Genomic DNA, 18855 nt, shown 5'->3' with positions numbered 1-18855 from the left:
GGGGTGGTCGGGATAGCCCTGGAAAAGGGGAAACCTCTGCACCCTTTGGAAAGCAGAAAAATATTCATCAGGAAAACCTGAAATAAAGTAGAGCTGTTCTGGTGAAGGCAGTGTTGAAGATACAGAGAACATTAAGGGATGCATCCAACCTTCCCCAACCCACCCCCCGACTGATAACAAACAGAAAATGCAAATTTTAAGAAAACCCAAGAAATCACTTACACTGCAGGGTCATTCATGTTGTGAACAAATTCCCAAAAATAAAGGGAGAAAAACTCAGCAATCTCCACATCTTCCCTGCTGTGTGCCACAGATGCCTCTGGCATCTTCAGAGGAAATGACCAGGACCAGATTCTGGAGGAGAAGCAGTGTCAGAGCCACAGGGAACATTGCTGCTGCTTTGGCCTGAAGCTGCAATTCTGGCTGCAAACTGAGCCTGCAGAATCAAGTGGGTGTCTAAATGGATCTTCAGTTTCTGTGGCTTTTTGTTACCTGTATGGCCACTGGGACACACCACCGGCCTTTTCCACTGTCCTAGAGAAATACAGAGCCCATTCTGCCCTTCGGCACTGTATCTGGGGTCTGGCTTCAAGGTCAAAATCAAAAGTTGGAAAATATGTGTAGCATCTCCTTCTCCCCACCCTCAGGCCTCTGATTTCATCCAGGACTCAATATGTTCAAACTCCAAGGATGGATTCCTTTCCTGTAAAGTTGTTTGGAAAGTTGTGTGGGGAAAAGTTGAAAAGAAAAAGAAGTGGCAATATATGAAAGCCACTAAGGATGATTCATATGGAAGGCCTCAGAGGATGCCAGGTGAAGGTCAAAAGGTCAAGGTATGCTATAGTGAGAAAGGCTCAGTGGCAATTATTGGGGCCCAGTCAAAGACCTCCCCAACACAGAGAAGGGTTCTGCCAAGGAAAGCCTGGTCACTTCTGGGCTACTCTGACACCTGGGGAGAGATACAGAAATATTGTCCATGCCTCGCAAGCACAACATTCTGAGTTCAACAACTAGGACCACCAAAATCATATGGTTTAGATAAAGTACATCCCATCCATTCCAGTTCTGGACACTTACCCAAATAAACACAACAAGGCCTTACTAAAGCTACCAGTACAACCATATTTATTGCAGCGTTATTTGCCATAGCTAAGATATTGAACCAACCCAGATGCCCCTCAGTAGATGAACAGATAAAGAAGATGTGGTATACATACACAATGGAATTCTATGCGTTAGGGCTTCATGCTCTCTTATTCTTGGCTTTCTTGTTCACTGCTGGCACTTTACAATTTGAGACATGCCCGCAATGCAACGTTTTTGCTAGAGATGGGGTCTTAAGGGCTTTTCTGCCCAGGCTACTTTTGAACTTTGATCCTCAGATCACAGCCTTCTAAGGAAGCCACTGTCATGTAACTGAAAAAAATGGTGTTTTTAATATTTTCATAAGAGTGTGAAAAGTTAATACATATTACTCATGATTTTAGTATGTTTAAAATAGTAACACATTTATGGAATGGAAATTAGACCTATAGAAATAGTGATGGAATACTACTGTATATTAAAAAATAAACAGAAAAGTAAAGCAGTGGAAGAAAGGACACACTACCTTTTGCTGGAGTAACTTAAAGATCCTTCCCCGAAAATATTGTAGGTGTTCATCTTTCTTCTCTTGTTCTTCTACTAATGTTTGGAGATCTTTAGAGACATGGTCCAATACAATGCACCAGTTGGCTGGATGTGAGCCGTGGGCATTGATTTTTTTCCAAGGTCATATGACATTCAATGATGAGCCCATGCTTTCCCTCCTTCACCTGAGCTTCTCCAGGACAGGTGTGGGTTCCATGTATGAATCCTCAGGGACAGAGGCTGGCACTGGCCAGCTCCTGGTCTGTGAGTCCTGAGGACAGATGCTGAGCTTTCAGTTGGCACCAGGCTTGAAAAAAATCTTTGGTTCTTTACCTGTTGGTCATCACTAAAGACAGAAGCAGCTTAACCTAGTAAATACTGATGTATTGATGTGTGAAGGACTCTTGGGAATATCATCTCTTAATCATAAAGCCTAACACAATAGTTTTGGGAAGGTAGGACAGCTCTTTAAAAAACCTTTCAACACAGTTCATCAAGTTTTATAAACTCTTAGTGGTGTTAGGTTATCAGAATGGGTAAGCAGATTTTTACTTTTTTCCTATACTAGTTTCATTTCCTATTGAGAGCTTCCAAAAACAACATTAAACTCTTCCCTTTAGACTGCAAAGAGATGGTCACAATGATGTTTTAGATAAGAACCTCAGTCAACAAAACAAAATCGATGGCATTATTCAGACATTCCTATTTTTGTCCAGATATATCCTCTAAGTTATGTGTTGCTCTTTCATTCATATACTTTACCTTTCTGTACTCTAACATAAATACACCATTGCCACTTGAGGTTTGTTTTCCTGTTTTTTTTCTGTGTGTGTACTGGTTCTGAGAGTTGAGCTCAGGGTCTGGGTATTGTTCCTGAGCATTTGTGTGTGTGTGTGTGTGTGTGTGTGTGTGTGTGTGTGTGTGTGTGTGTGTGTGTGTGTGTGTGTGTGCAGGCACAGAAAGGTAGCACTCCACTACTTGAACCACAGATACATTTCTATCTTATGGAGGTTAATTGGAGTTAAAAGACTCATTACCTTTTCTGCTCCACAATGGCTTGTAACCCTGGTTCTTACATATAAGCTTACTGAGTAGCTAAGATTACAGGCCTGAGGCACTGGTGCTTGGCTAAGTGTAAGCTATTTTAATGTAACTTGTAAGTGTTTACACTAAAACTATTACAGATACATTTGTATTGGGCTCACTGCTTATGAACATGAGGCATGAGATAAGGATAATTGTGGTAGGTTGTCCCCTTTGACAAGTAAACATCCATTTTGTTTCCTTGAGAATCCAGGAGCAGGTATCTTTTGCTGCTGGAGTGTGATGAATGTAAAATATATAAAATGGTAAGTTTAGACTTCCTAAAGGGCAAAAATATGATTGGATCTGAAGTTTTCTTGTTCTTACTTCTCTATTATGCAACTGATAATAATCTTTATAGTTTGATGCAGACATTTGACATGGCAGTCTAACATATATTTTGTTTTGTTATGATGGTGAAGTTCTCATTAAAGCTTTATTGGAGCGAAATACTCAATGCACCTTTTCTAACAATGCATACTTGTTCAACAATAGTAGTGATTACATAAGCACTGTCTTCTTTGATTCACTGTAATTGGGAATAGTTTGTGTGGCTTTCAGACATTTCTGCCTTTATGCAGATGCTTTTCTGCCCTCCAGAAATGGCCCAGCAGAATTAGAGACAGTGTTGTGTGTATCTCTGTCTTGCAAGTGTGGGTGAGCTCACTGCACTCAGCCACAGCTATAGTATTGAATGATGTCAAGATCTCTGGACTCAGAGACACGTGCTTGCTTTTCCTTTGACCTCCTCATGGCTGTAGAATATGGTGGTGACCTGACAATTTTCCTTAAAGCTCTTGAACATTTCTGATTTCTTCAGGGCCTCCTCTAAACTGTTGAATCATTCCATTTCTCATAGACTCTTAAAGAACATTGGCAGATAACTGAGTCTGGGCCTATCTAATGTTTTTGTCCTCTCTTTGGGGATCTTTTTCACTTATGATAGATTATTCTGTTTCTCTGCTACCATTCAGGATGCTTAGGGTCTGTCATTCTAAAATTCTAAAGGAAGGATGGGAAAGACAGTGAGAGATTTTCTACAGAAACACACAAAGTAATATGGCAAATGAGTAAATATGTCAAAAGAAACACAGAACTAGGATAGAAAATATAAGCATGCAAACTTTCACCAAGATAAATGTTCACAAATTAGTGGACTTAGCAATATAGTGATACTCAAGCAGTGATATAGCTTATGTAGAAAGAGTCATTGAGACAGGAAAGGAAAAAGAAAAAGCAGAGTAGATAATGTATGTTAAAGAAGAATGTTAGTAAGAAAGGTACATTGCGTTGGAGGAAGCATAGACTATCTAGGATAAAATGCACATTTAGAAGGTCTTGGTGGAAACTTGATGTGACTCTAACATAACCAGTGAAATGAGAAATAGTAACTTTTTTGTCCAATACTTCCTCAAATTATATTTTGACTGCCCAAATAGTATGATTGGTATCAGATCCTCTAATTCATTTAGGCAACACTTAGATTCATGTTAAGGTTTATTTCTTACATGTTGTGAGCTCTTCTGAAAAGAATTTCTCTCAGGCCTTATCAAGATAATATAGCACTTAGGGGCAAAGATGCAACATAAGAGGCCTGCACTGGAGGCCAAGATGGAGAAGATTTCTAGAGCTACCATGACCTTCCCCTTGGCACTGTGGTAGACAGGCAAGAAGGTGACCCACACACTGCAGAACACCAGCATGCTGAAGGTCAGAAACTTGGCTTCATTGAAGGTATCAGGCAGGTTCCTGGCCAGGAAAGCCATAATGAAGCTGGCCAGGGCCAGAGAGCCAAGGTATGCCAGGACACAATAGAAGGCGGTGAGGGAGCCCTTGTTGCACAGGATGATGATGTTGCCGTGTTCAGAGTGTGTATCTGTATCCACAAAGGGAGGAGAGGTTCCCAGCCACAGGCCACAGAGGGTCACCTGGATGAGGGTGCAGATGGGGATGATGAGATTAGGAGCCCAGAACACCAACCACTGCCTCGTGCTTCTCCCTGGAGCAGTGAGCGTGAAGGCCAGAACCACAGTGATGGTCTTGGCCAGGACAGTGGAGACAGCCACGGTGAAGACCACTGCAAATGTGGTGTGCTGGAGGATGCAAGTGGCTGTGTGTGGACGACCAAGGAACAAAAAGGAGCAGAGGAAGCAGCAGGTGAGGGAGATGAGCAGGATGTAGCTGAGGGCCCGGTTATTGGCTTTGACAATGGGGGTGTCTTGGTGCTTGATAAACACCCCAAGAACCGCAGCTGTGAGTGCAGAGAAGCAGAGAGCCGTGCAGGCCAAAGCCATGCCCAAGGGGTCTTCGTAAGCCAGGAAGCTTTCAGTTTTCATCAGGCAGTGGTTTCTCTCGGTATTGGCAAACTGATGATCTGGACACTTCACACACTGCTCCATGTCTGGTGAGGGGTGAGAATCACTATTAGTCTTGGTTCAGGATTTCTCTTTCCTCTCATCCCCCTCCACTCAAGACGCTCACCTGACCTGATTCATACTTTAATCTGTATTGCTTTCAGTATCAAATAGAATAATTTTCAATACAAAATAATTGCGGTTGAATTCTCTTACTTTCTTATATTTCTTCGTCCCATCCTTCCCTCCCTCTTCCTTCTTCCATCCTTTCTTCTTCCTTTCATCCTTTCTTTCTTTCTTCTTTCCCTTGTTCCTTTCTTCCCCCTCCCTCCTTTTTCTCTCCTTCCCTTTTCCTTACCTTCCTCCCTTCCTTCATCCCTCCTTCCCTTCTTCCTTACTTCCTTTCTCTTTTTTCTTTCTTTCTTCCTTTCCTCTTTCTTTCTTTCTTCCTTCCATCCTTTCTTTCTTTCTTTCTTTTTTCTTTCTTCAGTCAAGTGTTTGACTCTAGACCTGGGCCATTTTTGGAGTATTTTTGTTCAAGACTATGTTTCTACTACTTGAGCCACATCTCCACATCTAGCTCTTTTGGTGATTAACTGTGAACAAGCATCTTATGGACTTTCCTTCCCAGGATTAAATCTGTCCTTCGTTCTCAGATTTTAACCTCTTTAGTAGTTAGGATTACTGGTATGAGCTACATTCGCCTGGAATTATGTGCCTAAATTATAGAGAGATTATATCACTCTGACTGTCTGCTATTTATTCAAGAAATAATGGAAAGCATAGAATCAGCCCACTCAAGTCAGTTTTAACAGGACTGTCTACACCACACCACAACTTACTCCTTACAAAAAAACCCCAAAAACTTCCTGAGTATTTGTTCCATGACAAGAACAATGACACTCAAGGGATAATGGGGGATCTGGGGAGGATGAGCTGGAGGAGGTAGAAGACAAATCAGATGCAGATGGTACTAGTTCTGTGTGAAGTATATTTGAGTTGTTGCTAGTCAAATTAGTGCCAGTGTCAGGTATGGAATAATCATACCAAGCTCCTGGTATTACTTAGGTATTACAAATGAAAAATAAAATTTAATTTAAAAGGAAGAGCAATGCTGGGCCCTCAGAAAGGAAAGGCTGTGTTAGACCCACAACTCCACTATAATATCCAAATCTTTTTTTGTTCTGGTCGGTCTTGGAGCTTGAACTCGGCCTGGGTACTGTTTCTGAGCTCTTCAGCTCAAGGACAGTGCTCTACCACTTGAGCCACAGCGACACTTCTGGTTTTCTGGTGGTTTATTGGAGATAAGTGTCTCAAGGACTTTCCTGCCTGCAATGGCTTTGAATTATAAACCTTAGATCTCATCCTATCGAGTAGCTAGGATTACAAGGGTGAGCCACCAGCTCCCAGCTTCCACCTCTTTTGGAGCATCAAGGCTTGGTACTTGATATCGTGTTTAAATCCAAGATAATGTGACTGAGGAGAGGGGTATTTTGTAATCAAAGCCTGTAATAGACTAGAAAATGAAATCGAATATGTAATCGCAGACCAGTGGATCCAGGCATTCCAAGGAGACTGATGGTCAATGGCAGTCATAGAACTCTAAGTGAAGGCACATGTCTGTTCCTGCCATGTTACTTTAGAGCTTTCTATTGTCATGCATGGACTGTAGGTAAGGAGAGGGAGATGAGGAATTTCTCTGTAAGTCACAGACTCACCTGTTCCATTAGACATCTCACTCGCTGGGCAAGAAGTACAGTCAAAGCAACATGGAGCCTTTCCTTCCCGAGGGGCCTTCCTGAATCCAGGACCACAGCTCTCACTGCAGACAGACTGAGGAGTCTGAAGAAATTCAAATGAGTATTAATGACTATTCTTCCTGTAACCAGACATCCTAGACACTCCAGTGCTTAAAAAAAATCATTAGAAGGCATAATATCTGTATCCATATAGCCAATGAATCAATTGAATTGTCTTACACTTTCATATAAGATCACTCTAAGACTATGTTAGGGCTTGAACCTCAACCCTTTGTGATATGTGACGTGATTGTTCCTTGAAAAGGTAGAGTTAATATGTAGGAAATTAGGAAACAGGAAATAAATCATGTATCACATTATTGAATTCAGGTCATGATGTGTGTTCTCTCTTAGTCCTCTGAGAACATGTGGAGAACAGAAGAGGAAAATCACTCAGTGAAACTTCAAAACCATTGTCTAAAGCATGGCAAATCCCTTTGAAAGAGGCTGGTGATACCAAGGACCATTCACATCTCTTTATGTTTTCCCAGTTGCCACTGGCAGATGCAACTTCCTTTATGTTCTGTCTCACCACAGACTCAAAAGCATCAGTCTACCTGACAATGGGCTGAAATCTGCAGGCAGGAGCAAAGCAAACCTTTCTGTTCTCTCATTTAATTTTCTCAGGTTTTTTTTTACAATGTTAGAATGCTGATTAACAGGTGTCATTTCTCTTTCATGATAGAGAATATGCAATCATTTAATAACATATTGGTAATTAAATGTTCTCCTATTCCATCCCTGAGTCAATTAGTAAGCAAATTCCAGAAATAGAAAGTTTTGACATGTACACCATGGAGCCATAGGTTAGGGGAACAGCTTAAAATGGGAAGAGTTTATTGCTTATTAATACATAGATTATCACATTATGGTTCAAAAATCAACTCTGTGGGAGAAACAAAGATGTGCGGACTTTGTCAAAAAAACATTGTACTCATAACCTGACTTAGGGAATTGTAAGCTCTTTCTACATCTACTTCATAATAACGTATTTCTTTAAAAAAGAAAAGGAGAGATTGAAAAACTTAGAAATGACCCACCTTGGTAATTCCTATGGGCCACTCTATCAGATTTTCACATAAAATAAGGCGTTGACCATGTGGCCTAGATGGAGAAAACTTGCCAACTTTCACCCTTTGTCCCAGACCTTCTGGAAAATTCCAAAAGTTCACAATATCGTACTCTGCCTCCAATTTCCTTTCCTCATCCAAAACCACTTGTTCTCCAACTGTATTGGTAAATTGGATCTTCTTCAAAAAGGGATGCAGCTAAAAGACATTACCCTAGGTTGATGTGCTTCCCAGAGTGACCACAGTAACCCATTATAACAGACTGATTAGCTTTCATTCCCACCACACAATTCACACACAGCACAGGCATCCAATCAAGTGGAGCAAATGCAGGCTTTTAGAGGACTGAAATGTCCCAAGATTCTAAAACCTGGTTACCCAGGATAGCATGAAGAGACCCAAATTTAAAAGATTAAAACTCCAGCCACATCCACCTAACTAATGAGATATAATAATACAAACCTCCACTGCCTCTCTCCAGAAAACCACAACCACTTATTTTATGAATGTGATCCAAGAGCCCATCCGAAAAATTAGGCTAAAAAACTAAATAGAATCATAGAATATTTATGACAACTATGAAAGATTACCTTAAGCATGACTTAGTTTATGGCATGTATGTGTGCCTATCCTAGGTCTTAAAAACAGTACCTGGCACTCAACTTGAGGGTTTTATTTGTTTTTCTTTTTGTTTTTCTTTCTAATGGCTAGCAATCTTCTACTAGAGCCACAGCTCCACTTATACCTTTTTGGTGTTAATTGGAGATTAGCGTCTCATGAAGGTCTGTGCTTGGGTTGGCTTTGAACTGAAATCTTCAAATCCCAGTCCCTCAGTAGCCTGGAGTGATTCGCATGTGTGAGATTTTTGTGCCCAGAAAATCTTAAGGCTTTCAAGCACTAGTCAACCTTCACCTTTAATTTTAATCAGTTACAAGGAAAATTTAGATTTGTGCTATTGAAAAGGAAAAGCTTATACCACACAAAGTGAGGATGGGGAAAGAAGACCCAGCATTTCCTTATCAAAGATGCAATGTTATTCAAGAATGTTGTCAAACAGCTGTATAGTTACTTCATAGGGAGCATGATGGGCCCATTGCAACTTGTACTTTCCAAAAAGGAGGCAGACTACTTAAATCCATCCGCTATGAAAGGTTCTAGAAAGTAACTCTCCCTAGAGCACTCAAAAGATAAATCATTACCTGTGAAGAGAGAAATGCCTTTGGTTGCTTATTGTGGGTTGGAGGTTCTTCTGTGTGATGAAGAAGCATCATGTGCAGGGCATGGGCCACGGCATGCACGGCATTGTAAATGTTGTAACTCTCTTCTGACACGGCCGTGTCAAAAATGTGCCTCAGCAACCAATCCAGTGTGGTATTATACAAACAGTGCCCCAATTTTGTACAGTCAGACTTAATCAGTATGCACTGAACAGCCTGAATCCATAAGCTAGGTTGGGAAATATCTTCTGAGTTCTTGGAATACTCAGCTGATGGGATCAAACTGGTGAACCCAGAAATATTCCCATGGTGGGGAGAAAAGATGAGAGGTGCGTGGAAGGTGTCTAGCAGGAAATACCTTTTACTGAGGGTCACATCATCATAGGGTGAGTTCATGACCCAGACTTTCCCTGTAATTAAAAAATCCCCTAATTTAAGAATAAAGCTTAGTAGAAATTCACTGTCTCCATGAATGATAATCACATTGGTTGATGATTCTGTAATCTGGCCATGTATCAATGCATCATTTGCAAAATTTGGTATGGCATTGTATGTGACTGTGTTTGCAAAGGCAAAACAGACTCCATTCTTGCCCATCTCTTTTCTCAATTCTGAGAGGAACCATACACCATAGTCATCGTCGGTGATGAACAGTCCCACCCAGGACCAGCTAAAATGAAGTATCAAGGAGACCATGGCCAGTGCTAGAGCTGAGTCCTTTGCAGCCATCTGATAGACAGTACCAAACTGTCCATGGTCACTCAGGAGAGGATCAAAAGACCCAAAGGTGAACTAAAAAGGGAAAAATGTAACAGGAAGAGAATGGTCAAAGTCAGAGGTTAAGTCCTGATATGAACTAAAAAATAGCTAGCCATGATGGGAGAGATTTGCTTATCCTATATGTAAAGTTATCTTTCACTTTCCAAGATTTTTTTCCAGGCTCAGATCTGTGGGGAATAGCAAAGATGGCCCTGAGAGGAAGTTGAGTGGGCAGAGCTGGATTTGTTCAGGTTCAGTGTGTAAACATCTCATGGAAGCTTAGGTGCATGATAAGGTGTGGCCTTTTGGTGATTGGTTGGTTCCATTTCCTCCCCTCCCACGCAGTCTTTTGCTTTAAAAGGGGATGCTCCCTGTTAATAAACGAGTTCCTGCTTGACTTGACTCCCCGCTGCGTCTGATTGTCTCCTGGGCTAAGGGAGGCTGGGGAACGGGCGAGCGGCCGCACTTACCCCTCCTCGGACCCCATCCGTCCAAAGACGGACGAAGACCCAACACAGATCCTGGGGTCATTCTCTACTCTCTTATAAACTCTTTTTTTTATCTCTTCCAATAAACCTAATATGGATGCACCAGGCAATTTTGGGCCTCTTTTCCATTGAGGTCATCCAACAAGAGAGGTTCATAATATCACCTCTTCCCTTCACCTTCTTCAGCCTGTTGACAGCAAGGACAAATGAAACATGCCTTCCCATCTCCACTCCCCTCCCAAACTCACCTGTGGCAGTTTGTAGAGGTCTAGCAGAGTCCCAATTGGGACAGATGTGCTGGAGGTTCCTGTGAGTACTGCTACAGCTTTGCTGTCTCTCCTGCAGGTGTAATTAGGGCTGTTTTTATTTTGCCCAGACAGTAAGGTCAGTGGATTCTCTAACAGATCAGTTTCTACATAATGTGAAATATAGATCTCAAACCCCAGGGTCATGTTGGGAAGCAGATGGGGATTCTTGTTGATTTCCTCAACTGCAAGGGTCAGTGACAGAACCAATTGGTATTTCTTTAAGTTGAGCCTGCACAGAAATTTGGATATATAAACGAGTATTACAAATTTGATCAGTTGAAATCTCAAGCCTGCTAAATTGAATGCTTGTCACTACACAAATTAATTGTTTAGGACCTATCTGCAAAGAAGGTGGGATAAGAATTTGAAGTCTTATGAAGATAATTAGGATTAGGACAGCTCCCAAAATAGGATTTGATCAGCATATACTAGAATGCTATTCTTCCAAGATTGCAGACAGTGAGTGAGCTGGTTTCCCTCTCTGTCAACTGGGGGTATATGAAAAGCAATGATAAATAGGACACATGGGCTTGTCCAGCTTACAAAACAAGTCATTAAGTACCTTGAGATAGGTCTGTAGATGCAATAATTCTTAAGAAATCCAATTCCAGTTGAACCACCAGTGGGTCATGGGAGAGATTAGAAAGGAAATTCAAATGTTCATGATATTCAACAAAAATGAATACATAAATTACCAGCTCCTCTTGGACATAGCAAAGGACGTACTCAGAAGCAAGTATATAGCTCTGAGTTCCTTCATCAACAAATTAGAGAGATCTGAAACAAACAATTTAACAAGGCACCTGAAGCTCCTTGAAAATGAGCAAGCTAAAACAAATCATTAAAATTAAATCAGATTTACAGGAATTGGAATTTTTTAAAAACATAGAAAGAATCAACAAAACAAAGAGTTGGTTCTTCAAAAAAATTAACAAAATTGACAGATCCTTAGCAAATTTTATCAGAATAAGAAGAGTACAAGACAGGCATGATGTCTTGTGCCTATAATCCTAGCTACTAAGGAGGCTGCAATCTGAGGTTCACTGTTCAAAGCCAGCCCAGGCAAGAAATTTCAAGAGACTCTTTCTTATCTCCAATAAACTACTAGAAAACCAGAAGTGGCACGTTAGCTCAAGTGGTAGAATGCTCGCCTTCACCTGAGGAGCACAGGGACAGTACTCAAGCCCAGAGTTCAAGCCCCACAACCAACAACAACAACAAAAGAACAGCACACACCCAAATAAACTCAGAGATGAGAATGGAAACATCACCACAGAAACAACCAAGAATCAGAACATTATAAGGGAATACTTTTCAAAACTTTATGCTAATAAGCTTGAGATTCAGGAACAAATGAATGGTTTTGTAGCAAATATACACATGTTGAAATTAACCAAGATAATTTAAACCAAAATAAGAGACCAATATCAAGCATCAAAATAGAAACAGAAAGAAGAGACCTCCAATCCAAGAAAAGCCCAGGACTGGATAGCTGTACAGCTGGATTCTACAAGGCATTCAAAGCAGAACTCACACCAATACTCCTCCAACTCTTAAATGAAATAAAAAATGAAACTTCAAAGTTCACTCCCAAATCTTTCTATGAAGCCATCATAACCCTCATCCCAAAACCAGGCAAGGATTCATCAAAGAAAGCTAACTATAGGCCCATTTTTGATGAATATTGATACAAAATTTCTCAACAAAATTTTGGCCAATTGAATTCAACAACTCAGCAAAAAAATTATATGCTGCGATCAAACAGGATTCATTTCAGGGATGCAAAACTGGTACAATATACACAAATCAACTAATATAATTCATCATATCAACAAGAGCAAGAATTAAGGTCACATGATTGCCTAAATAGATGCAGAAAAGCATTTGACAAGATCCAAAACCCCTTTGTTGAAAGATTTGGAAAAACTAGGAATTCATGGAACATTCCTCAATATCACAAAGGCTGTGTATGACAAAACTACAGCCAGCATTATGCTTAATGGTGAAAAACTAAATGCATTTCCTCTAACTCAGGAACAAGACAAGGATGTCCACTTTCTCCACTTCTCTTCAATTGAGTATTAGAATGTCTAGCTACAGCAATAAGACAAAATACACACATAAAAGGGTTTCAAATAGGGAAAGATGAGGTAAAACTCTCCATCTTTGCAGATGACATGATTTTGTATTTAAAGATTCTCACAGACTACAATCCCAAATTACTCAAGCTGATTCATAACTTTGGCAAAATAGAAGGGTATAAAATTAGCCCTCAAAAAGCGATGGTTTTTCTGTATGCCAACAATGAGATAAGCGTGCCTGAAATCAGGAAAGCAACTCCATTCGTAAGAGCCCAGGCAATCCAAAGATTCATATGGAACAATAAAAGACCCCAAGTAGCAAAAAGGATCCTTAACAGAAAGAACGGTGCTGGAGGAATATCAATACCAAATTTCAAACTTGACTACAAAGTTATAGTAATCAAAGCAACTTGGTCCTGGCACAATAACAGACAACAGGACCGATGCAATAGAATTGAAAACACAGAAATGAACCCACAGTCCTATAGTCATTTAATCTTCAATAAGGGAGCTAAAAAGTCGAATGGAAGAAAGACAGCCTCTTCAGTAAGTAGTGCAGGCAATAGTGGTTGAACACCTGTAGAAAACTAAAGTTAGATCCTTATATATCACCATGTATCAGAATCAACTCCAAATGTACCACAGACCTCGGAGACAAAGCAGACACCCTGAAAACATTACAGAAGAGAATAGGAGAAACTCTAGGGCTCCTTGGCACAGGCTGAAATTTTCTTAATAGAGACCCAGATACACAACAAATCTAAGAAATGTTAGACAAATGGGATTGCATGTAGCTTCAGAGCTGCATAGCAAAGGACATAGCTAGCAATATCAATAGAAAGCCCATGGATTCGGAGAAGATCTTCACCAATGATACAACAGATAAGGTTCTCATATCTAAAATATAGTTTGAACTCAAAAAATGAAATTCCCCAAAAACAAATCCTCAGAGAAACAACTGTCTGATAAATAAGTGGGCTAAAGACTTAGAGAGAAACTTCTATGAAAAGGAAATAAGAATGGCCAAAAGACATATGGAGAAATGCTCAACCTCTCTAGCCACAAAAGAAATGCAAATCAAAACAACACTGAGATTCCACCTCACCCCAGTTAAAATGGCTATAATCAAGAAATCTAATAACAATAGATTCTGTAGGTGATATGGCTAGAAGGGAACCCTACTGCATTGTTGGTGGGACTGTAAACTTGTTCAACCACTTTGAAAAGCAGTATGGAGGTTCCTCAAAGTACTCCACATAGAGCTCCCCTATTACCCAGATACCCCATTTTTGGGCATTTACCCAAATGATCACAAACAAGACCATACTAAAAGTACCAGCACAACTATGTTTATAACAGCATTATTTACCATAGCTAAGATATGGAACCAACCCTGATGCCTCTCAGTAGATGAATGGTTCAAGAAAATGTGATACACAAACACACACACACACACACACACACACACACACACACACACACACACAATGAAATTCTATGCCTCTATCAGAAAGAATGACATTGCACAATTTGTTAGGAAATGGGAATACTTGGAAAAAATTATATTAAGTGAAGTAAGCCAGGCCCAAAGAAACATAGGTCTCATGGTTTCCCTTATTTGCAATAAATAGTACATGTGTAGTACAAGCAGAAAAGGTCAAAAGTTATGTACATATGACCACATAAGGTGATGTTAAGTGAAATGAGCCCCAAGATAGGGACACAAGTGGTTTTATTTTCTTGCTATTGATTCTAAGGTAGTCATAAAGTACCATATGATTTTTTGTTTCTTTGTAAGTTCCTCCCACACGGTATAACCCCTCTTTTCATTGAATTCAATGTCGGTGCCTTGCATCTTGTTTACACACTTCTCTAATTTTGGGAGGGGAAGACACAAAACAAAATGCTTAAGTAGGGAAACAGATTGAACTATTGTAACAATGAAATGTACAAGACACTGTGTTGAAAAACGAACTTTACAATTTAGACAGGTGGGAGGGTTGGGGGCAGGAAGCGCAGTTGTTGTGTTGGGAGGGAAGGGATGGCAGGGAAAAACAAAGGAGGAGGCAACAATGCTTGATAGAAAATGTACTCATTACCTTGCTCATGTAACTGTAACCCCTCAGTACAGTATTTTTACCATAAAAATGTATTAAAATAAAAGAACTTTTCAACATAAAAAAATCAATGGTTTTTCTGTATGCCAACAATGAGAAGAGCACAGTTGAAATCAGGAAAGCAACTCCTTTTGTAATAGCCCCACAAAAAATAAAATACCTAGGAATTAACTAAAGAAGTGAAGGATCTCTATGATGAAAATTTTAAACACCTGAAAAAGGAAATTAAAGCAGAATTTAGGACGTGGAAAAACAGCCCATGCTCCTGGATTAGGAGGACTAACATCATGAAAATGGCAATACTTCCAATGGCTATCTATAATTTCAATGCCATACCTAACAATATTCCAATCTTATTCTTCAATGAAACAGAAGAATCAATCCAAAAATTCATAGGGAACAATAAGGTACCCCGAATAGCTAAAACAATCCTTAGCAGAAAAAGGAGTGCTTGAGTAATAGTAATTCCAAATTTCAAACTCTACTACAAAGCCATATTAATCCAAACAGCTTAGTACTAGCACAAGAACAGACCTGAGGACCAATGGAATAGAACTGAAGACCCAGAAATGAACCCACAGAGCTAGAGCCACCTAACCTTCGACAAGGGAGCTAAAAATATAGAATGGAAATATTTAGTCTGTAACAACAGTCACGGACCCTAAGTGAAGAGTTCCTACTTTTAGATGGATACTTCACTAACCTTCAGCTGCATTTGGTTACACTACAGGTTGGTATTACACTTGTAATCCAGTTTGGTGGCCATAGTTGTGACTAATGCCAGGTGAAGCACACAGATCTTGCCATTGCTAGACAGAACATTGTAAAAAGGACTCCCCATGACCCCACTGGAAGCTATTCAAGGAGCACCCCACTCATTGGGGTCCTCTCTGAGGTTTTGAGACCCACAGAGTATTTGTCATTAAGCTTGCTTTGGGTTTTCTCTAGTACTGAGGCTAGTTATCGCCCCACCAACTGACTTCCAGCTGGTCCTGAGCTCCATCTAGCGGTGACATCCTGGAAGTGTCTACAGGCTCAGTAAAACCGAATCCTGCCTGCGATTTCTGGAAAGACAGGCACAAAGCCAAATAAGGCAGTCTCCTGTAATCACGAGACATTTACAAGGCCAGATCACTTGCCAATATGAATCGAGAATGTTCCAGAACTATGAGCTCTCCTAGGACTCAATGATTCAGTAGCTGACCACGATGTCATCAGTTTGGGGAAATTCTCATAGAGAGAATTTAACCTCTCATGGTTCTTTAGAATCCTTGTTATTTTCTTTTTAGACAATGTAACTCTGGGGATGATTATAATAAAAAAAAGGAATTATGAATCAGCACTGGTGGCTCATTCCTGCAATTGTGGCTACTAAGAAGTCTGAGATGTGAGGACAAGGTTTTCTAGGGGGTTTGGGCACTAAAGTCTGTGAGACTCTAACCATACAGAAGCTGGAAGCAGAACTCTGGATTCAGTGGTAGAGTGCCACCCTTGAGAGAAAAAATGCGAAGGGACAGTGCTCAGGACATGAGTTCAAGCCAGTGTACCAGCTTGTGAAAATGTGTGTGTGTGACTGTGCCCCTGTACACACACACACACACACACACACACACACACACACACACACACACACACACACACACACACACACACACACACACACACACCTCAATTAGTGAATGGACAAAACTGAAGATATCGCTGAAATCTCCCATCTCCCAGAAGGATATATTTTGAATACCATGTTTGGGCATTAGACTAATCTCTCTTACTTATTTCCACACCACATTTCAGTCAGCCCTAAAGTCCATGGGAAGACTTTCCTGGAATAAACCATTCCTCTCCTGAGCCAGTCCCATACCTCGTGTTTCAACACAATGTGTGTGACACCCCTGGCTTACAGGGAATTCTGTAGATCTGCAAGGAGTGAGCACAGATTCATCTAGAACAAACGCATGAACCAAAGTATCTATAGTGTCTAGTTTGGGAAGGTGTGAGAATGGAAAAAAATAGGTAAGCCGGAAAAATAGGTAAGCCTGAAAAGATGGTGGAGAACAAGTAACAAAGGAAGAGAAAGCTCTGGGAATGATGTAGGAGACAGGCTGAGACCTGGACAGGAGTACTGGGGCTCTGATTCCTCATGGGGCCAGCTCTGCCACCAAATGTGGGCAATTACACCAGGAAATGCTTGTCACCCTGACCCTGAAATGGTGTTTCAGCAGTCGGTGCTGCCAGGAACATTTTATTCCTCTGTGGGGAGAACTAAGACACTGCAAGGATTTCTTTGTTCTTTCCTAATTAGAACCTTTGTTGCAAACCCGATGTGAATAATATAAAAACAATCATAGACTATGCAGGTAAACATTAGTGAAAGGGAAAATCACATTGGCTAAGGGGAAGAAAAATCTGTGACAGATCTCTTAACCCTGATAGGACTGGCAGCTGAAATAAGAACAGTCTTTATTAAAACAGAAACTGCATGTCTGTTCTAAGAAATGTTCCCTGAAAGAAGGAAATAATATTGGTCCTAATTTTAAAAATATAAAGAATAGAATTTATTGAAGATGACCATGGCCTTTGACCTATGGATGGAGACATGGTGCTGGATTGTCTTAGTACTGAATCTGAGTCATGCCTTGACCCTGAGGCAGGACAGCTAAGGCTGGCAGAGGCACAGTAATGGGGTGGTTGGGACAGCCCTGGGAAGGGGGAGTGGAATGAAAGACCAAAAGTATTTTCTCTACCCTCTGGGAAGAAGAAAAATACTCATCAGGAGAACCTGAAATACAGGAGAGCTGCTGTGGTGATGGCAGTGCACAAGATCCAGAGAAGAATCAATGCATCCAACCTCCTCCCCATCCTCATTGATAACCCAACAGAAAAAGCAAATATAAATAGGCATTAAATCACTTACCGATGGCCCTGTTGCCGCATACCAGGGTCATTCATGTTGCGAATGAATTCCCAAGAATAAAGGGGGAAAAACCCAGCAATCACCACATCTCCCTTACTGTGTGCCACAGATTTCTCTGTGTAAAAGCATCTGGCATCTTCAGAGGAACTGACCACAAGCAGAAGCTGGAGAAGAAGCAATGTCAGAGCCACAAGGATCATTCCGGCACCCTGTGTAGAGTTGTGATTCCATCTGTAGACTGAGCCTGCAGCATCGGGTAGGTATCTAAGTGGATCTTCAGTTTCTGTGGCTTCTTGTTATCTGGATGGCTACTGGGACTCACCATCAGTTTCTTCCACTGTCCTAGAGGAATTCAGAGCCCATTCTGCCCTCCAGCCCTGCATCTGGGTTCTGGCTTCAAGGTCAATAACAAAAGTTGGAAAACATGTGTAGGATCTTTTTCTCCACACCCCAGGGATGTGATTTCATCCAGGACTCTAGATATTAAAACGCCAGAGAGGCCGGGCGCTGGTGGCTCACGCCTGTAATCCTAGCTACTCAGGAGGCTGAGATCTGAGGATCGCGGTTCAAAGCCAGCCCGGGCAGGAGAGACCGTGAGACTCCTATGTCCATTAAACTACCAGAAAAACGGAAGTGGCGCTGTAGCTCAAGTGGTGGAGCGCTCGCCCTGAGCTGAAGAGCTGAGGGACAGCGCCCAGGCCCAGAGTTCAAGCCCCACGGCCGACAAAAATAAATAAATAAATAAATAAATAAATAAAACGCCAGAGATGGATTCCCTTCCTGTAAAGTTGTTTGGGAAGTTATATGGGAAAAAAAGCTGAAAAGGAAAAGAAGCGGCAAAAAATATATATATATACTCATGTGAAAGCCACTGGGATGATGCATATGAATGGCACCAGAGGATGCCAGGTGAAGGTGAAAATATCAAAGTAGGCCATGATCAGAAAAGGCTCAGTGACAATTATTGGGGCACAGCAAAGACCTCCCCGAAAGAGGGCACGGTTCTGCCAAGGAGAGCTTGGTCACTGCTGGGCTA

At 41.0% G+C, this 18855-nt stretch overlaps 1 protein-coding gene across 1 annotated transcript; it reads right to left on the bottom strand.

The window, feature by feature from the left end:
* Window positions 1-328: 328 nt before the first annotated feature.
* On the bottom strand, window positions 329-18019 carry LOC138813647 (vomeronasal type-2 receptor 116-like). The gene is made up of 7 exons (XM_070002044.1): window positions 17820-18019; window positions 10648-10936; window positions 9135-9944; window positions 7906-8133; window positions 6785-6908; window positions 4221-5113; window positions 329-586 (listed from the first exon to the last, which is right to left on the bottom strand). The coding sequence occupies exons 1-7, from the start codon at window positions 18017-18019 to the stop codon at window positions 329-331; spliced, it is 2802 nt and encodes a 933-aa protein (XP_069858145.1).
* Window positions 18020-18855: the final 836 nt, after the last annotated feature.

The sequence above is a fragment of the Dipodomys merriami genome, unplaced genomic scaffold, assembly GCF_024711535.1.
Source record: "Dipodomys merriami isolate MVZ:Mamm:240054 unplaced genomic scaffold, mDipMer1.0.p SCAF_6, whole genome shotgun sequence".
Taxonomy (NCBI): domain Eukaryota; kingdom Metazoa; phylum Chordata; class Mammalia; order Rodentia; family Heteromyidae; genus Dipodomys; species Dipodomys merriami.
This window is presented reverse-complemented; position numbering and strand designations above follow the sequence as displayed.

Bases quoted from the DNA above. Each gene is read 5' to 3' on its own strand.
- LOC138813647 (XM_070002044.1), bottom strand. From the start codon at position 18,019: ATGATCCTTGTGGCTCTGACATTGCTTCTTCTCCAGCTTCTGCTTGTG. The intron at 8,134-9,134 runs GTAATGATTTAT...AATGTCTTTTAG, and splicing joins AGGCATTTCTCTCTTCACAG to CTGCATCCCTTTTTGAAGAA. The intron at 6,909-7,905 runs GTGGGTCATTTC...GAATTTCTTCAG, and splicing joins GGCCCATAGGAATTACCAAG to ACTCCTCAGTCTGTCTGCAG.